Source organism: Astatotilapia calliptera, chromosome 12 (genome assembly GCF_964374335.1).
Source record: "Astatotilapia calliptera chromosome 12, fAstCal68.1, whole genome shotgun sequence".
Lineage (NCBI taxonomy): Eukaryota > Metazoa > Chordata > Actinopteri > Cichliformes > Cichlidae > Astatotilapia > Astatotilapia calliptera.
In genome coordinates this window covers 16627114-16644660 of record NC_137433.1, presented here as the reverse complement: position 1 = coordinate 16644660, position 17547 = coordinate 16627114, and the positions used below count along the sequence as shown (strand labels likewise).

General features: G+C 40.6%; 2 protein-coding genes across 4 annotated transcripts in view; both read left to right on the top strand.

Moving 5' to 3' along the window:
- The first annotated feature begins 143 nt into the window (after nucleotides 1-143).
- rhobtb2a (Rho related BTB domain containing 2a) lies at nucleotides 144-12575 on the top strand. Of its 2 annotated transcripts, none has more exons than XM_080287495.1 (10): nucleotides 144-1389; nucleotides 4830-5031; nucleotides 5128-5231; nucleotides 5323-5508; nucleotides 5611-6551; nucleotides 6654-6772; nucleotides 7384-7534; nucleotides 7646-7734; nucleotides 8610-8715; nucleotides 8830-12575. In XM_080287495.1, the coding sequence occupies exons 1-10, from the start codon at nucleotides 1370-1372 to the stop codon at nucleotides 9033-9035; spliced, it is 2124 nt and encodes a 707-aa protein (XP_080143621.1). In that variant the 5' UTR covers nucleotides 144-1369; the 3' UTR covers nucleotides 9036-12575. The 2 variants fall into 2 exon arrangements, with proteins under 2 accessions (XP_080143621.1, XP_026042444.1); XM_026186659.2 differs by having other exon boundaries at nucleotides 144-3156.
- A 16-nt stretch (nucleotides 12576-12591) lies between these two features.
- pebp4 (phosphatidylethanolamine binding protein 4) overlaps nucleotides 12592-17547 on the top strand; it is a 52775-nt gene continuing 47819 nt past the window's right edge. Inside the window, exons 1-4 of one of the 2 annotated variants that reach the window (XM_026186665.2) lie at nucleotides 12636-12739; nucleotides 13648-13701; nucleotides 13847-13944; nucleotides 15605-15731. In XM_026186665.2, the coding sequence (XP_026042450.2) occupies nucleotides 12737-12739; nucleotides 13648-13701; nucleotides 13847-13944; nucleotides 15605-15731 (282 nt within the window). In that variant the 5' untranslated portion in view covers nucleotides 12636-12736. Of the gene's footprint in view, nucleotides 12740-13647; nucleotides 13702-13846; nucleotides 13945-15604; nucleotides 15732-17547 lie in introns of both variants that reach the window. The other variant, XM_026186666.2, reaches the window with a different exon arrangement.

Below are 17547 nucleotides of genomic sequence, written 5' to 3'. Positions count from 1 at the left end.
TTACACAACCTTTATACCTGAGTTCTGCTGTTGCACAATTCCAACTGTAGAAAATCAATACTTCACTTTGTGAATCATATAGTATGAAACAAATAATCGGTGTCACGCTTGGTTGATCTATAACCGTCCAAACTGTTAAAGTTATGCAAAGAAGAAACTAAAGCCAGTTGGGATGCTTTGCATGTTGTAAAAAAAAAACACCTTGTTGTTTTCCCACATTTCCTACGGGTTATCAGGAACGTAACTGATAACAAATAAGGAACAGATATGTTACTTTTACAAAAGCACAATCATTTGTTTATCAGCCTTTTGTTTAAGAACTCTTTGACAGCAGATTCATCTGAAACAATAAATAAATACGCTAATAATGAGTTAATAACGTGCGTAGGCGTGTCTTTTTCAATTTGTATTCATATCCTGAAGATAACACGCTCTTTATGTTTTGACTGAGAGCTATAAAAGACTGCTACTTAAACAAAAGTGCTCCATATATCTGGAACAAACTCCCAGAAAGCCTCAGATCAGCTGAAACACTCAGTTTATTTAAATCCAGGTTGAAGACTCACCTATTCTCAGCTGCATTTGAATAAAGCACCAAATCCACACTTTTAAGCTTAAATTTCAAAACTTATATTTTAACTACTGATTTTATTTACTGTTTTTTTAATCAATTTTAAATCATGCTTTTTATTATTTTTGTTTTTTAATGTCTCTGTAAAGCACTTTGAATCACCTTGTTGAATTGTGCTATATAAATAAACTTGCCTTGCCTATAACATTTTATGCCGCGTGGCTTTTATTTTGAAGGGACTTTCTCTACCCTCTATATAAAAGAGGATTAAGTCAAATTTAGACTGTCAGCCTCACCTGCTGGAGGAGACTGAACACTGCAGTTTCCTTAAACCAAACCATGCACCGCACAGTGTATGTGCGTAAACAGTAAATGAATCAGGCCAGTAATACTCAGTGCTCCAGAGCGCCAACAAACCGGCATTTCACTTTGCGATTTGTCACGTGTTTTGGAAATACTGAATGAAATGAACCCGCACTAGGACATGAATCTGTTGGAGAAGTTTCTTTGTTAAAATCAGCTCAGCGGTCTGATTTCTTTTTGAGCAACTCCACGTAAGCTTCGGTATTGTAACATTTGCAAGTCGGTGTAAAGGTCAGCTGTAATTTGATCCTCTTGCTTCTGAAACATAGATAACAAACACCAGACTGCATTGTTGTGCTTTCTAACACAGATGACAAAATAACTGGAACACTGAGGCTGAGGACAACAGCGGTCTGCCAGGGAGCTGGACTTTAAGGAAGTGCTACTTCACTGACAGTGCAAACTCACTTTTAGTAGGCCTTAACTTTGGAAACCATGGCTGTCAGTACCCATGAGTGAGTTATTTTTTTTCTTTTGTGCGTGTGTGTTAAATCACTGAAGTTAAACAATAGCTAAACTTCCTGCCAATTAGATCCATTGATATGTTTTTGCAGTTAAATAGCTGACATTAGCTAGCTGCTGACACTGAAGGATGATGTATGGTGATTATGATAAATGTCAAGTAAATCCAGGAGAATCTGATTCACTGAACACAGTTGTTTTAATGCTGAAAATAAAAGCTTTAACACAAACTGATGAACGGCGGTGACTTACAGACCTACGACTCTCGTAGGTCTCTTGGGTCTTTATTGCTAAGTAAGAAGCTCCAAACAGAATCATTTTGGTAATATGAAAGAAAAATAATTCAAATTTGGGAATTTAAAAGTCAAAGTACGTGCTTGCGACCAATGTTCCCTCTAATTTTTCATGTGTCTGAGCGAACACACAAACTCCCTGAGCGGTCCCTTGGACCACTGTGAGCAACATCAGTAGACATGTCCACTGTGGTCACGCCAGCATCGAATCCATCCAAGTTACATGGTTTATTAATTAATTGGCTAATTATTAATTACAACATTTACATTTATGTTAGACTACTTTTAATTAACTGCTTTAGCCCACTGGCGCAGCCAGTCACTTACTGACTAACACTGCAAAACAGAATTGTTAAAGTTTCAATTTTAATTTCAAATCAGGTTAGATTTTTTTGTGCGCAACGCAGATTTTTTGTGCGCAGAGACCGTGCCAGCATTGCGCAATTGCGCACGCGCGCAGCTTAGAGGGAACATTGCGTGACACTGTAATGACGAGGCAAATGTTAACAGTTAACGTATTTGTAGTGATAATGTGAGTCATATCAAAATATAAAATGTGCACTTCATAACAACTTGTAAAAAAGGGACAGAGTCTCAAAAGTCTGCTAAAGTCTGTGTATTTCCTTTAATATATTTGTATTATTTCTTAATTTCTATTAGTGTTTAAGCGTTTTTTAGTTAGATTGTTATTATTTTTTTCTTATTGTTGTGGGTTTTTTTTAAATTAATTAATTTATTTACTTACTAATTGTATTGAGTACAATCTAACTTCGTTTTCATGGTGTGGTAGTGTCACAATTACAGTGAAGTCTCTTATGTCTTAAACAAACAGGAATTTATTCCGTTTTTGTCGTGTATCCGACATGCCTGCAAGTTGCTGCACGTGTAGGGTGTGTGAGTGTGTGTGTGTGTTTTAGTGTATACATGCATTCAAAAGTTAATCCCTGGTCTTTCTCCGCTGTAAATCCACCTGACACACCCCTTCTTACACCACTATGATTAGAAGGGAGCTGATCAGTCATGCTTAACGTGTCCGAGGTCTCGCGGGTTGCATGAATTAATCATAACCTGGGCTAAATAAAGTATAAAGTATGAGCGGATCAGTGTTTTGTAATAAATAGGTTTGGGGGTTTTCTTTTTTCTTTTTTTTCCCGTCTGTGCGCCTGCCTATTATTAGCTACGGAGGCCATCCAGTAAGTGGAGGTGGGTCTATGACGGCCAGGGCTGCAGCTCTGCATCGCACCGTTAGACTTCACCTCAGCGTCCGCGTTTCTGCCAGTGCCATCGGGCTCGTCACACCGATCCAGAGCACCTTTCCTGAAACATCGGCTATTTCCAAGCCTCGTTCACCTCGCCTTGAAGATGAAGTTAAATACGAGCTGCCGTCAGGTGCAAGACGCATCCGATGGAGCCCTGCTTTTTATCTCGTTCATCGACCAACCCGATGCAGCACTTCCTTATGTTGCGGTAAGGATGGTCGGCAACCGTTATGACCACAGCGTCGTCAGAGTGGTTTTAATTCGCTTATTTTATGGGGGGAGGCTGGTTTTTGCGATGAACTCGGAGCCGGATAAACAGGCTCAAGAGTCAGTGACGGGGCGTTACATAACGTGTAATGCAGCAGAGCCTCATGACTAGTGTCTCGGTGGTGGAGGGAGGCACTGTTCGGTCCTTCTGGTAGGGTATGCACGTTTTTATCATCCTTGTTATGGCAGATAACCGAGGCTCCTTAAAAAATGTGTTTTTAAGATGATCGACTTAAGGCACTGTGCGTTATATAGTATATCTCACCACATTTTAAAAAATCATTAATTAATTCGTGAGTTGCGCATTGTAGTCTGTAACAGGAAAGGGCATTTGAATGAGCAATTGTAGGGGCGGGGTATCTCTATAGTATCAGACAGGCCCAGCCTAAGGTCAGACTGCGAGTTGTTTTGAAAGGTGAGAGAAGCCTATGGTGATGCGGACTATGCAGTGAATGAAGAGCCCGATTTTTTTATGAATGGCTACAAAGTGACCATGAGGCAAAGAAATCATAGTAACCCTTGATAGTAATATTTAGAGCACTGTGTGAACCAAAGTAAGCAAATGATGCTGCAAAAGTGTTTTGGATAGAAAGTCCTTTTAGTATAAGAACAGCAGAAGTTATGCTTTAGAAAGGGAGCTGCTTTTTTGTTTTTTCCTGATAGTGGGCACTTGACTTCCAGGTAGGGGTAGCTGGCTTCATTCATAAGAAGGCAGCACTATCTGAGAATATAAATATGAATGGAGGCTATATTCCAGTCCGCTTACGCTTTCAAGAGGGGGGGGGGGGCTCGGATGGAGATTTCTTGTTTATTCGTGTAAGCTCTGGATGTGTAAATTAAACATGGCGTGACTTGGGTTTCAGATGGTTCAAAATCACGTTACGACACGTAACAGTGGTGTTGTCTCTATACATCAAATCAAAAAAGAGCATAAATCACAGAGGCTTGTCTGATATAGGGTCTAACACACTGACACCAACCACAGTTCCCTTGGAAACTGGAACAGCGACCTAAATCGTCAGCAACCATTTTCAAGACACAGAAATAGTCTGTTTACCTATTCCTATTGTTTCATTTAGGTACATGCCGCATGCATGAGGGCTGTGATGACTTAAGTTATAAGCTCTGAGGTATAAGGTTGGGGTGCTATGCTTGAGATGTAATGACATGGGGAAAAAAGAAAGGGAATTTTAGGTTTGCTGATGGTTGGAAGAATTGCAGGGATGTGTCACACATGTAGCATTGCAGCAGCCTTTATTAAAAGAGGAGCAGTAGCATTTAAACTTATTTAACTCTTTTGAAACTAAGAGTGCCTTTTCTCTACCTTTTAATTAAGGTTGAATAAAACCAACCTATCGCCTAGCTCTGATTTGCTGTATATTTCCCGTTGTTGTTTGCTCAGTACTTTCATTCTTTTCTACATCAGGAACAATAAAAGGGAACCTGTGAATAGACACAAGGAAGTCACGAGACCATCCCCTGATAGCTCTGCAGGCAGAATTAGCAGTGCAGATGAAGCCTTGTCAGTGTCAGTCCCTGTAGCGTTCATGGCAGGGTAGTATAGGACTGAAAGTGCTAATACACGACTTTCTGCACACCTTTATATTCTGACAGGCCCCAGCTGACGGATTCTGATATGGACTATGAGAGACCAAACGTTGAAACTATCAAGTGTGTGGTGGTAGGAGACAATGCAGTTGGGAAGACCCGCCTCATCTGCGCCCGGGCCTGCAATGCCACCCTGACTCAGTACCAGTTACTCGCCACACATGTACCCACGGTCTGGGCAATTGACCAATACAGAGTATGCCAGGAGGTGAGTAAGAAAGCTCAAATAGTTTGGGTTTTTTGTCCCTTGATATAGAGAAGCTGGTGGTTGTAGAAATACAAATATTTTTTTGGCATCTATCAGGTTTTGGAGCGCTCAAGAGATGTTGTGGATGATGTCAGTGTGTCACTCCGCCTTTGGGATACTTTTGGAGACCATCATAAGGACCGGCGTTTTGCATATGGCAGGTGGGAAAATGTGAAATTCTATGGTCTTTTTACCATCAGTTGCTTTCATCTTACCTGAAATAAGCAAGTTTGCCCTCTGGCTTCCCTTCAGGTCTGATGTTGTGGTCTTGTGCTTCTCAATCGCCAATCCCAACTCTCTGTACCATGTAAAGACTATGTGGTACCCTGAGATCAAACACTTCTGTCCCCGTGCTCCTGTCATCTTGGTAGGCTGTCAGCTGGACCTGCGCTATGCTGACCTGGAGGCAGTGAACAGGGCACGGAGGCCTTTAGCTAGGTACTCAGTTTTGCATTTATCTCTCTATATGCAAGAACCTTCAAGTTTCATGGCCGAAAGGTTGATTTACTTCCGATTAACTTCTGATATGTTATTTTTCAGACCAATAAAATCCAGTGAGATTCTTCCCCCAGAAAGAGGCCGGGAGGTGGCCAAAGAGCTGGGAGTACCATACTATGAAACCAGTGTTGTTGCTCAGTTTGGAGTCAAGGACGTCTTTGATAACGCCATCCGAGCTGCGCTCATTTCACGCCGCCACCTGCAGTTTTGGAAATCTCACCTCAGAAATGTCCAGCGACCTCTCCTTCAGGCACCCTTCTTGCCACCAAAACCTCCCCCACCTATAATCACTGTGCCACCTCCCCCTACCACCACAGAGGAGCATCCAGCCGGTCTTCTCGAGGACCCACACTGTGCCGATGTCATCCTGGTCCTGCAGGAGCGACAAAAGATTTTCGCACACAAGATATACCTGGCGACATCCTCTTCAAAGTTCTACGACCTCTTTATTATGGACATGCAAAATGAGGAGACCGAAAAGCCCCCTCGGGGTCCGATCTCTGGGCGAGAGCTGCTGATGCGTGCCGCAAGCTTTGATGTTTGTGAGAGCAGCGATGATGGAGACAAGGCCAACCTGAGGGCCTGCACTAGTGATGGGACCTTGAAAGACTCCGAGGTCGCCCGGCGGGGCAGACTGCTCTCCTCGTGGAGCCGAGCCTTTGTCAGCATCCAGGAAGAGCTTGTGGACGACCCCATAACATACAGCCCCAGGCCTATGACTGTAGTCCACATGGACCAGTCCATGCAGCTCGGTCCTTTTCGAGCAGTTCTTCGCTACTTGTACACTGGCCAGCTAGACGAGAATGAAAAAGAGCTAATGCACATTGCTCACATCGCTGAGCTGCTGGAGGTCTTTGACCTGCGGATGATGGTGGCAAACATACTCAACAATGAAGCCTTCATGAACCAAGAAATCACCAAAGCCTTCCATGTGCGGCGGACAAACAGAGTCAAAGAGTGCTTGGCCAAAGGCACTTTTTCTGGTGAGAGCAAATCATTACATGTATTTGTTTGTCTGCCCAGCTTGAAGTAGAGTGGATGCCGGTGTAAGTGAGGTTTTACTAGCTCTCACTTCTGCGTTGCAGATGTAGTTTTCAAGCTAGATGATGGGACGATCATGGCCCACAAGCCTTTACTCATCTCTAGTTGTGACTGGATGGCAGCTATGTTTGGCGGGCCTTTTGTTGAGAGCTGCACCAAAGAGGTGAGTCGAGGACAGGCTAAAATCAGCCCTGTATGAAACACGTAGTTCAGCATTTATAGTTACATACTCATTACCAGTCAAATAAAAGTGCATTTAATTAGCTTATAATTAAAGAAAGCACACTTGTGTAGCACATCTCAAATACACAAAGTGGCTCGTGTAGCACACCAATGGACTACGTGAAGTGTGTAAAAAGTATAATTAGAGGACTGCAAATCTGCTCTAATACAATTACACTGGCTTTGTGATCCAAGTGTACTGCAGTTCTCTGAGGCCTGCTAATTGTGCCTGATTCTACTATGAATTAAAAGTACTACAGATTCATAAAACGCCTGATAGGAGAAAAGGTTTTTAGATCGTTTGGAATTGAGATTGTGTCTTTTCAAATGATCCATAGTGTATCAGATAGCTCTGTAAAGCTATATTTAGATCACCTATGAAACTCACGATGTGTCCCTCTCTTGCTGCACAAAAAGTAAATATTTTTTGTAGTCTGATCGTGTAAAATGTTGTACAGGAGATTCCTTCTCGCTCTTCCTCTCTCTGTGCACACCTGCTGAATCCTTCAGGACCTGAATCATGTTATATTTTGTATGTTTTCTGCTCCTAAGGTGCTGTTCCCCAACACAACTCGCAGCTGTATGAGGGCTGTGCTAGAATATCTGTACACGGGCCGCTTTTGTTCTCGCTCGGATCTGGATGCAATGGAGCTCATTGTTCTTGCCAATCGACTTTGCCTCCCCCACCTGGTTGCACTTACAGGTATTACATTTGGTATCATTTTCCTGTAAAGTACAGGATTGTATGACATGCAGCCGCAGTGTGCCCTTCCAAGCTGTTGCCTACAGAGAGCAACTTTTATGTTTCTTTCAGAACTCTACACAGTAACAGTGCTGACGGAGGCGGCGATGATGGGGGCTGACATCGATGGAGATGTGCTGGTGTACTTGGATATGGCCCAGGTAGTGTGACCTGCCAATCATTCCGAGCAGGGATTGTTCTTAACGCACTTACACAACGCTGTGACAAAATAGATTTTATTTTTATTATTAATGAGGGCATTTCTCAGAGGGGACTTCTCTTGAGGCTAAAATAGTTTTCACAGGCAGTAGGTGGGGCAAAAGACACATTAAATTAAACTGCCCTTACCTAGCTGAAGGATTTTTGGTGTAGTGAGCAACTGGGAGACAGGAATCATGCTCAGCACTGTACATCATCCTGTCATTAAGTTTCAAATGGGTATATTTTCCATTTACCCGGCAAGCTCATTTTGCTCATTTTTAATTTATTTGGTGCAATTCACCACTGAAACACAAACATTAAAATGAATTTTCATGTTGTTTTTTTAAATTACTACACTGCCGCCTGCTTTGCCAGACCAGAATATAGCAAACAAATCAAACTGGCTAATGGCTGTTAGATTTTTTTTGTTTGTTTTCTGTGTGTTTGTGTTTTCGCTTGTTAGCAAGGAAAAGAAAAGGGGTAGATTTGTGGGAAATATATTGGAGAAAGACTGTTGATATATATTGGAATCCTTAGAATTTGTTACTTTCTGCTGTACTTTGTTAGTTGCCATGCTAACTGCAGCATGCTAAAATTAGCACAGTAATGCTACCATGACTAAGCTTCTAAGTGCAGTACAAATTTACTTAATGGCTCTGACAAAGAAGTGTAAACAAGATAGTCTAAATGTAAGGTCAACTCAAATGGCCTCTGTACTCCAAATATAGATTGTTTTTTTTAATATGTGCACTTCATGTCAGCAAACCCCAGCACTGCTTTTTATCTCCAAAACAAAACACACAGAGTGATGATATATGACTTTGTGTGCTGACAGTTCCACGGTGCCCAGCAGCTCACTGGCTGGTGTCTTCACCACATCTGTACCAACTACAACAGCATCTGCCGCAAGTTTCCCCGAGATATGAAGGCCAAGTCTGCAGGTAACAAACATCTGATTAATCTTTAATGCTCTCCTCTCATTAGTAGCGAACACCAGTGTGAGACAGAGAGTAACTAAAGAAAAGATTGTCTTGAAAATATTTATTGTGATTCAGAGAACCAAGAATACTTTGAGAAACATCGCTGGCCGCCGGTGTGGTACCTGAAAGAAGACGACCACTACCAAAGGGCACGCAAAGAGCGCGACAAGGAGGACTACCTGTACCAGAGGAGGCAGTGTAAACGCAAGTGGCTCTTCTGGAACCTTCCTTCTTCCCCTAACTCGAACTCTCCATCTTCTGGCTCATCTGCAGTCATCTGACGGAGTGGTAAGGAGAGGCCCACTCTGCAGCGCGTCAGTGTGGATGCAAGCTGTAAAAGCTCCAGTCAAACATAAGCGCTGCTGGCTAGATATGCCCCAATTATTCAGGCACACAGTTACATTTACTGTTTGCTTACCTCTGCAGTCAAACAGCACTCCAGGTTTCCAAGCTCAGCTCAGTCTAGCGGTCAAAGTAATGAGTTTTGTTTCTTAGATTTTTAGCTTGTTATACGCGAGACTCAAATCTCAGTGATATGAACCTTACTGACAAACGGTACAGTATATCTGGCGCAAATATCACCTCACGCGGATTGTTGTGCGTTCTGCCACCTGAGTTTTAAGTTTAAAAAACAGGACTCTGCTGGCACAGAACCTTTCACCCGTGGTGTCATCAGTTACATTGAACTGATAACCAAGTGCTGCTAATCAGCTGCAACAACCAGCAATTCAACACAGAATTTAAGTCTCAGAGATATAACACACAGGATGTAACAATAGCATGGCCTACCTGGAAACAGTTACTCCGATCATGCCTATTATTATCGTGGATGCATAAGTTATAAAATACTGGCAACTTCTACTCATGTATATTTTTGTACAGTCGTTCTATTTTTGAATGTGTACAGCTTGCATCACTGAAGGCGATGCAAGCCTGGACACAATCAACTTGTGATTTGTGTCCTCTTGTCACAAAAGGGCTGTCGTTTACATGAATTGATTCAGTGTCCGGAGACACAAGAGATCCCAAATCAGAGAAAGAATCAGTCTTTTCAGTAAAATGCCAGCAAAAACAAACCAGATCAATAATATTTACTACGTGTCATTCAATGAGGATTTTTATCAGTTCTTCACTGAAGGTTTCCGCTAGTTTCCCACAAAGCTGCATTTCTGGAGTTGAAGAGACCACGTGGACTCTGTGACAGCGATGTGTATCTCTCTCTCTCTCTGGTGATGATTTAGGCTTTAGCGATTGATCTTAGTTGATTAGAGGTTGCATTTGGATATGTAAGACTCGCGCATGCATGAGGCCTCCTCACGGCCCTTCATGTGAATTCATCAGTACATCTTCTACACACCCAGCACTTTCTGGACTCTTCTCTGCAGAGACAAACACACACACGAACTTCCAGTATTGGCATCCTTTTGAACAGCGTTAAGGACAGTTTGGCATCATGACACACTCAAACAGATCTTTATTATTTCTTTTAAAGGAACTGGGAACTGGCTGCATTGCTAAGATGTTCAAAATGTTTCCAAAACAGTTGTGAAAAGGTTTCAATCAAATCATTTTTCTTGATTTGTTTTGCACGCCTCACAGTATACGTTCAGAGCTGTCATCTACGGTTGTACTTGACTGTCAGAAGGGCTGCAGCATTTCGATCAGCAGTCACGGCGCTCAGTGAAGATGGGTGGTATTGTAAATTGTAAAAAAAATATATCAACTGCAAGTAACTTGCATCACTCTAATGTGCTGTTACCTAAAAATGTGCACTGCAGGCAGTGAGCAGAATTATACAGTATTACCGAGTAATACACACACACTGAATACAGACTTGACTCATCTGACTTGCATTTAGTTACTGTGCAGCTACAAACTTGTTTAATACTCATTGTGCTTACCTCCATTATATATCTTACTATACATACAATTTACAGGCAGTTCAAATATACAGTTGACTACTAGTAAAATAGGATAGTAAAGTAGACACATTGCATTATAAAGATCTACATTCATAAAACATGCTAATGCTATGTAAAAGAATCAGTTCCAGCATTTGCTTTTCAGGCTTGCTTTAATCCATTATGATAATTCTTTTCAACTGCATTTTAAGTAGACATAATTAGAGCCAAGAAAAGAGTTTAAAATAATTAAGTGGTATGAATTAATTCAGTGAAAAAGGCTAAATGTATTGCTTGTATCAATTCCTTGAGTAATAACTACACTGCATGAACAGAGCCCCGCCAAAATAGAAGACATTAATTTGCAGTCGTTTAAAAATGTAACGCATATCAGAGTGGTGGTCCTGGTGTTCGAAGCGGTATCTTTAAATTGCTGTCTTTTATATTAAATCATCTGTTGTTAAGCAAAGAAAAAATTGAGAACTTTCATTTTTAGGAATTTTAATCAGCAGCATAGATGACAGCAAACACCAGAAGGCTGATGACCCTCTGATTTTATTCTAATTCTGAATGTTTTTAAGTGCTCAATTATTTGAGTAATAGATAGTGTTTAGATAACTCAAAATACAGTTTGGTGTACTTTAGCAGCAGGAGGGTCTATATTGCTATAGCTTGCCTTGATGGTAGGACTGATGAAGTTCATCGTTCGTTAAGACATGGTTTCCATTCCTCAGTGCATCGCATTTCTCAGCGAATCTTCTGCTGTTTTGCATCAAGAACACCTCATGCCTTAATGTACAGTGTACTGTAGTGTGTGCTATTGAATGTAAAGTAGTGTTACTGTGGTCACTAGTTTGTTTGCTATATCGTAAGCTATAATGGTGCTCTCTAGGCTGTGTGTGTATCTATAAATGTACATAATCCATAATTTGGATATAAAGCAATCAGTCAGTGTGTGATTCGAAGAGTCCAGTGAGTGTGTGTCAGTTTGAACACTGCTAAAGGTTTATGATTTTGTTTGTTTGTTTAAAGCTGAACGACAAGATTAAAGACTCTGGCTATTAAGGCCACACTAGACTAATGAGAAACCATCAAATTTGTGACATTAACCATGAAATTAATGCAGGGATTTCAAAATTTTGTTTCATTATTTTAAAGTTTCTTTATGTACTCCACTGAGCTCCAATTTCTGAGACTGCATAGTAGCAAAATGCTAAGATAGTGTGGACACTGGAAGCTAGATGGTAACTCTAAATGTAAATACATATATATTTGACTTCTGCAAGTCGAACTCGACATAGCAATCGATACAAGCTATTGCATAGGTTAACATACATACTGTTTTGTACTATGCATAATGAAATGTCTGACTTTGAAAGTATAAACTTGCACTGCTTTGTAGCACCGGGTTCTCTTCAAATTGCATTAAAGGGTACTGCAACATCATTAGATGAAGAAGTAGACAACATCAGGTTAAAATAAAGAAGAAGAAAAATAAGATCATGAATTATAAATTAGTTACTACTGGGGCCCTTTTCCATTTGTTTGGGTGCTAATATCACAGCTGCAGAGAAGCACAAACCAAAGGGAGCTTTAGCAGCACCAGGAATATATATTATATGCTGCACAATCACTACTGCATAGTTTAAGAGGCCTTGATCAGAAATGGTTGAATATTAAATAAAATTAAAAAAACAAAACAAAACAATAACAGAAAAGAAAAGAAAAAAAACTTGAATGTTTTCTCAGTGTTCAAAACCTGGATGACACTTTGTTTAGTCACCAGGTTTTTATTTTCTTTGTCTTCGTTCTCAAGAGCTGTTTTTATTGTTTGGGAGCTATAAATATGAAATTCTGTAGCATGTGTTCTTGAAAACGTGTAAATAATATTTACTAAATAAACAAAGAGCAACACGTGGAGTCCGGTATGGTGGAGTCTGTTTATTTGGTCGTGTTACGTGAAATTTGTGCAGCCTCATCACACGTCAGAAGGACCGAGCCCTGCGCAGAGGCGGCAGCAGCAGCTGAAGCAGAAGGAGGAACCTGCAGCCAAACAAGCCCCAGCCGACAACTTTTGAGACATGGTAATGTTTATGACACATGCATGCTACTATTCTTAATGCTAGTTTAGATTCCTATTGCCTGTGTGTAGTTTTATTTCAGGTTAGCTGTGGACTTGCGCAGACACTCCGACGCTCAGTAATACACTGCATAAATATAAACAAGCTAAAATAAGTAAAGGCTAAACTTGCTAGTGTTAATAACACATTAAAAGACATGGGGACTCGCTTTTAGTACAGCCTTGAGTTTACCAGTAGAAAACAAAATATAACGGAAAGCAATGACGTGAAACGGAGATGGGAGCCATTAAAAGTTAAATATAGCATCTAATGCATTAGCAATTCTTGCGGTGTAGCGCGCGACCGGCTCGGTTTAAGGACACACGTGACATAAATTAAAAATTTGTGATTGGACAATGACGTTGCCTACAGCCGTGAGGACCCAATTCCGCCTGTGCTTTTTATGCAAACTACGTTATTTTTCTCTTGGTGTGCAAACATGCGTAGTGATATGCTGCTGATGTGTCATCTAGTCGAACAGGTGTAGGTGAGTTTAGATTAAGCTCTGATTGGCTGAGTGTGGCAGTAGGCGACCTAATTGTAACCAAACCTGATCAAGCACAAAGGACCGGGGAGGGCGGAGGCATACTAGCTTTGCTAATCAGCTGACTTTTAAGTAAGTGAAGGGGAAAAAGTTCAACTGTCCAGGCTAACTGCAGGTGATTGATTTGTGCTTTTGTGTGTCTTTTATGAAGATACTTCTTTATGATTGGAGTTTCTGTTCACACTTAAGCATCAATGTATCAATATGTGTCTACATAACATTAAAAACTACAAAATCACTTACAGCTGTGGCTTTCCAAAGACATTTATCTCCATCAATGTCTGGCAAACATGACGCTCATCATTGATTTTCTTTTGCTTTTGTGGAGCCACACTGCATTGATGAACAAGCAGAGCAAATAGAGACTCTTCTACATCTGCCGGTATGCACAATCGTTTGTTGACCTGGACCTGGACTGCCACTCTGTAATTCAATGTTTCTGAGAGCCTGTTGCTGCAGAATAACACTGTTTGACTCAGAATATTTCCTAAATGATAGATGGCTGGCTAATCGCTGTTGTTCTGCAGGCCATACTGGCTCCTATTTTTGGGCTCATCCTTTTGGGGCTGTTCTACACGGAAGCAAAACAACACACCCTCAGCTCTCAGGATGCTTCTTTCTGTCAGTAAGTCACCAATGAGAGCTGTGATCATAGTGTGTTTGCAATGATACAGTTGTGTTCATATATTTAAAATTTCTTTGAACTGTTCTTTTTCCAGGGTGGAACAGTTGCGCAGCTTAGAGTTATAATATGACAAGAATTAGGTGCACTAGTGTGAGTTTATTTTGGATTTTCTCCAATCCACACAGGGTCAAAAGTATGCATGCACAGTCTTTTCATAAGTGGTGCTGAAGATGCTGCAGTGTCTTTTAACTTGACAAGTCCAAGGCCTATTAAGTTCTTGGTAGTGATCATGGTTGACTACAAGTGGTAGTTTGTCTGTCACTGTGAAAAGGATTTGTTTGACAGCATTGGATCGACCAGTACTCAGAAAAATGGGAAAGTCTGAGGAGCTCTGAGAAGGGGAATTGTAGATTTGCACAAGCTGGGAAGGGCTACTTTGGAGCAATTTCTAAACAACTGCATATTCCAAATTCAAAGAACTGTACTTAAGTACAAGTTATTCAGATGTGTCACCACTTTGCCGTGGTCTGAAACAGGCGCCTTGAGGCGACTATTGCTGTGATATGGCGCCATATAAATAAAATCTAACTTTGAATTGAATTTTAACTGGAAGAAGACCCAACCTGTCACTCTCACATGAGAAGTAATTGAACAACCCAGGAACCGCCAAGGCTCAAGCCTGCCATAAACTGGAAACTGATTGAAGCAAGTTTTACATGAGGGGGTGCCAAACAAGTAAAAGGCCCCTTTTTCAAAGTCACATAAACAAGCCAAATGACTGCTAGAGAAAAGGTTTATGGTCAAACAAGGATTGAGCTGTTTCGCCAGAATGACAGGAGGCGTGTTTGGTGGACTGAAAGTGAGGCTTTCAAGCCTAAGACCCATGTACCAGCTGTCAGACATGGTGGTGGTAGCATCATGCTCTGGGGCTGTTTGGCTACCAGTGGTACATTGCACAAAGTAGATGAAATAATGAAGAAGGTGGATTACCTCTAAAATCTTCCAACAGCGAGACAGTTGAAATCTGGACACAATTGGGTTTTCCAATAGGACAATCATCCCAAATATACATCAAACTGAATATGGAGTGGCTAAAGCAGGCTAACCTTAACCCAAAGACATCACCTCAACCTGATTGAAAATTGGTTAACTATGCTTAAAAGCCCAGCCTATGCCCGAACACCAATCAGTTTAAATGAATTCTACCTATTCTGCTAAGAAAAGTGCTAAAATATCCAGGCAGAGTTATTCCAAAGTGTCTGCTACAGGTGCATCTTGCAAAGTGACATTGAAACGAATATTAGTGGGGTAGCATGTATATACTTTTGACCCTTTGTGGATTTGAGAAAATCCAAAATAAATTCAAACTTGTGCACCGATTCTTGTTTTTTAAAGTCATTAAAGATGAAAGCTGTGCAATCATTCTTACCTGGAAAAAGAACCGTTTAAAAAAAAATCATTAAACCCCCCAAATTACCATGACATCTATGCCCACAATGAGTGGAGGTAAACATGTCACCACAGCTGTATGCAGGCTATATACACTTTGTTAAACTACCTGTGTTTATCTTACGATGTGCATCTGTTCACTTCATCCTTAATACAACATAATACAAACTATATAGAATTAGTTTAATTTTAATATGTCTCTTCAATAAAGTGGTGAACTAGAGGTGATCTACCCAGAGCTGGACATTTATGAATGCCTCATAATCCCAAAGAGCCTCAGAGAGCAACTCAGCCAAGTTTGGAAAGCCCCACAGGTGTACTTCTCTACTGCGCAGAAGGTAAGACCTCATTTAAGGAATGTCAGAGCAATGAAATACCCCCTTCTAATCCTGTATTTGTGTCCACAGAATAATTATTCCACTGCTGAGGGTTGTTAAATATGAGCATTTTGTCTTATTAGTTAAAGTATTCTGCAGGGAAAATGGTCAGAATTATTCTAGCAGTTATAGTTTGGGGGCAAAGTTAAACATTATATTTTGTCTCTGTGAAGACAGCGTTAAGTGGGGAAATATGCACATGCTTGTTTCCAACACTAGGGGGCAGGAATGAATAAAAAAAGGTTTCATGTGTACCTAAGTGGGACAGCTCTAGCGTTACATTTCTGAGAGGCATAATTTAAATAACAGCTTTCTAAATCATAAGTTAAAATAAAGTGTTTTTTATATATGTATCACAGAACACTTTAACTTTTGAGTATCCCTGTCCTCTTCTGTTACCACAGCTGCACTCGTCATTGTTTCATTGCAGCAGCCTCTGTCACCAGAGGGGGGTGCAATTACCCCACACTTGTAAGTCTCTCAAGGAACAATTGTCTCAAACAAAGGTTATGTTGTATCTGCACTTATAGTTTGTACTATCAAATTGTAAAGTTGGTAATATTGCTTGGTGTCCTCATTTCTGGTCTTTGAATGACTAAATGTAAAAAAGAAAAAAAATACATAACTCATAAGCAACACACAATAAATCACCACCCTCAGTTAGGTGTTAGTGGCAGTTATTAAAATGAGCTGCAACAGACAGCAAACAAAGATGTGAATGCTTCTCAGTAATGAATCTCTGACATGATATCTTTCACGAGTTAATAAAGTTTAAGATGAAAACAGTTTTAACTCAAGTTTAAAACACACTAAACACAAGATGAGAAAGATTTTTATCAGTACAGCTGAGAAGGATCCAGCCTAAATCACAAGTATTTAATTGAAGCTACAGCTTTAAATTTCTTGTTAGCCTTAATATTTTGGATAAGTTTAATTTGAATATGAATCAGATGATGTTTACTGCTTGTAAGAAGAAAATGACATTAACAATCCATGCCTAAATACAATTTATATATAATAGACTGAAGCAAGAATGGAAAATGAGGTGACAGTGCACCTAGCTGAGGATGCTTTATTGTTCTCTCCAAATCCTTACATTCAGATGATCTGTGTAGTGAAATTCTCTATGCGATTACTTATCAGTGGATCATTTTCTGTGTAGTTGTGAGCAGCAGATTGAAAGAGACATGCGACCCATTCCACAGAAAGAGCGCTGAAAAATCCTACATCTGTAAATTGAAAACTTAAATTGAAAGCCACCTCGATTTAGGAGCTAGTTTATGAATTTCAGAGCTAAGCAGTCTAGCTTGAACATGATCTATTGCCCTTCTCTTGCCCAAACTCCATTTGATCTATGGTCGTATTATCTGTAATGCTGTCTTACATGATTCTCTTTTATTGCTTGAATCAGTGTCAGACAGCAAAACAGATTACATGTTAGATTAAATCAATACAAACTTTATTTGCTCAGCTTTGAAATTCTCAATTCTCCATTTCTCCTGACACTTATGTAAACACACGCTATTGAAGGCTGAGATTGTCGCCCGTGGTTCTGCGGTTGGTCTGCTGGTCCACCACGCTTTCTGTCACCGTGCCATGCTGCCAGCGCTGCTGCTATTCTCTGCCACACAGCCCTTGTACCCGGTAGCAAGAATACAGAATAGTGGCCGCTGAAATCCACCCACTGTAACACCCACTTCATTACTGGGACGGGATGCATGCCTGCTGAGTAATTGTAATAGAACACAATGGGCAGTAGTCCCATAAACCTCAATCT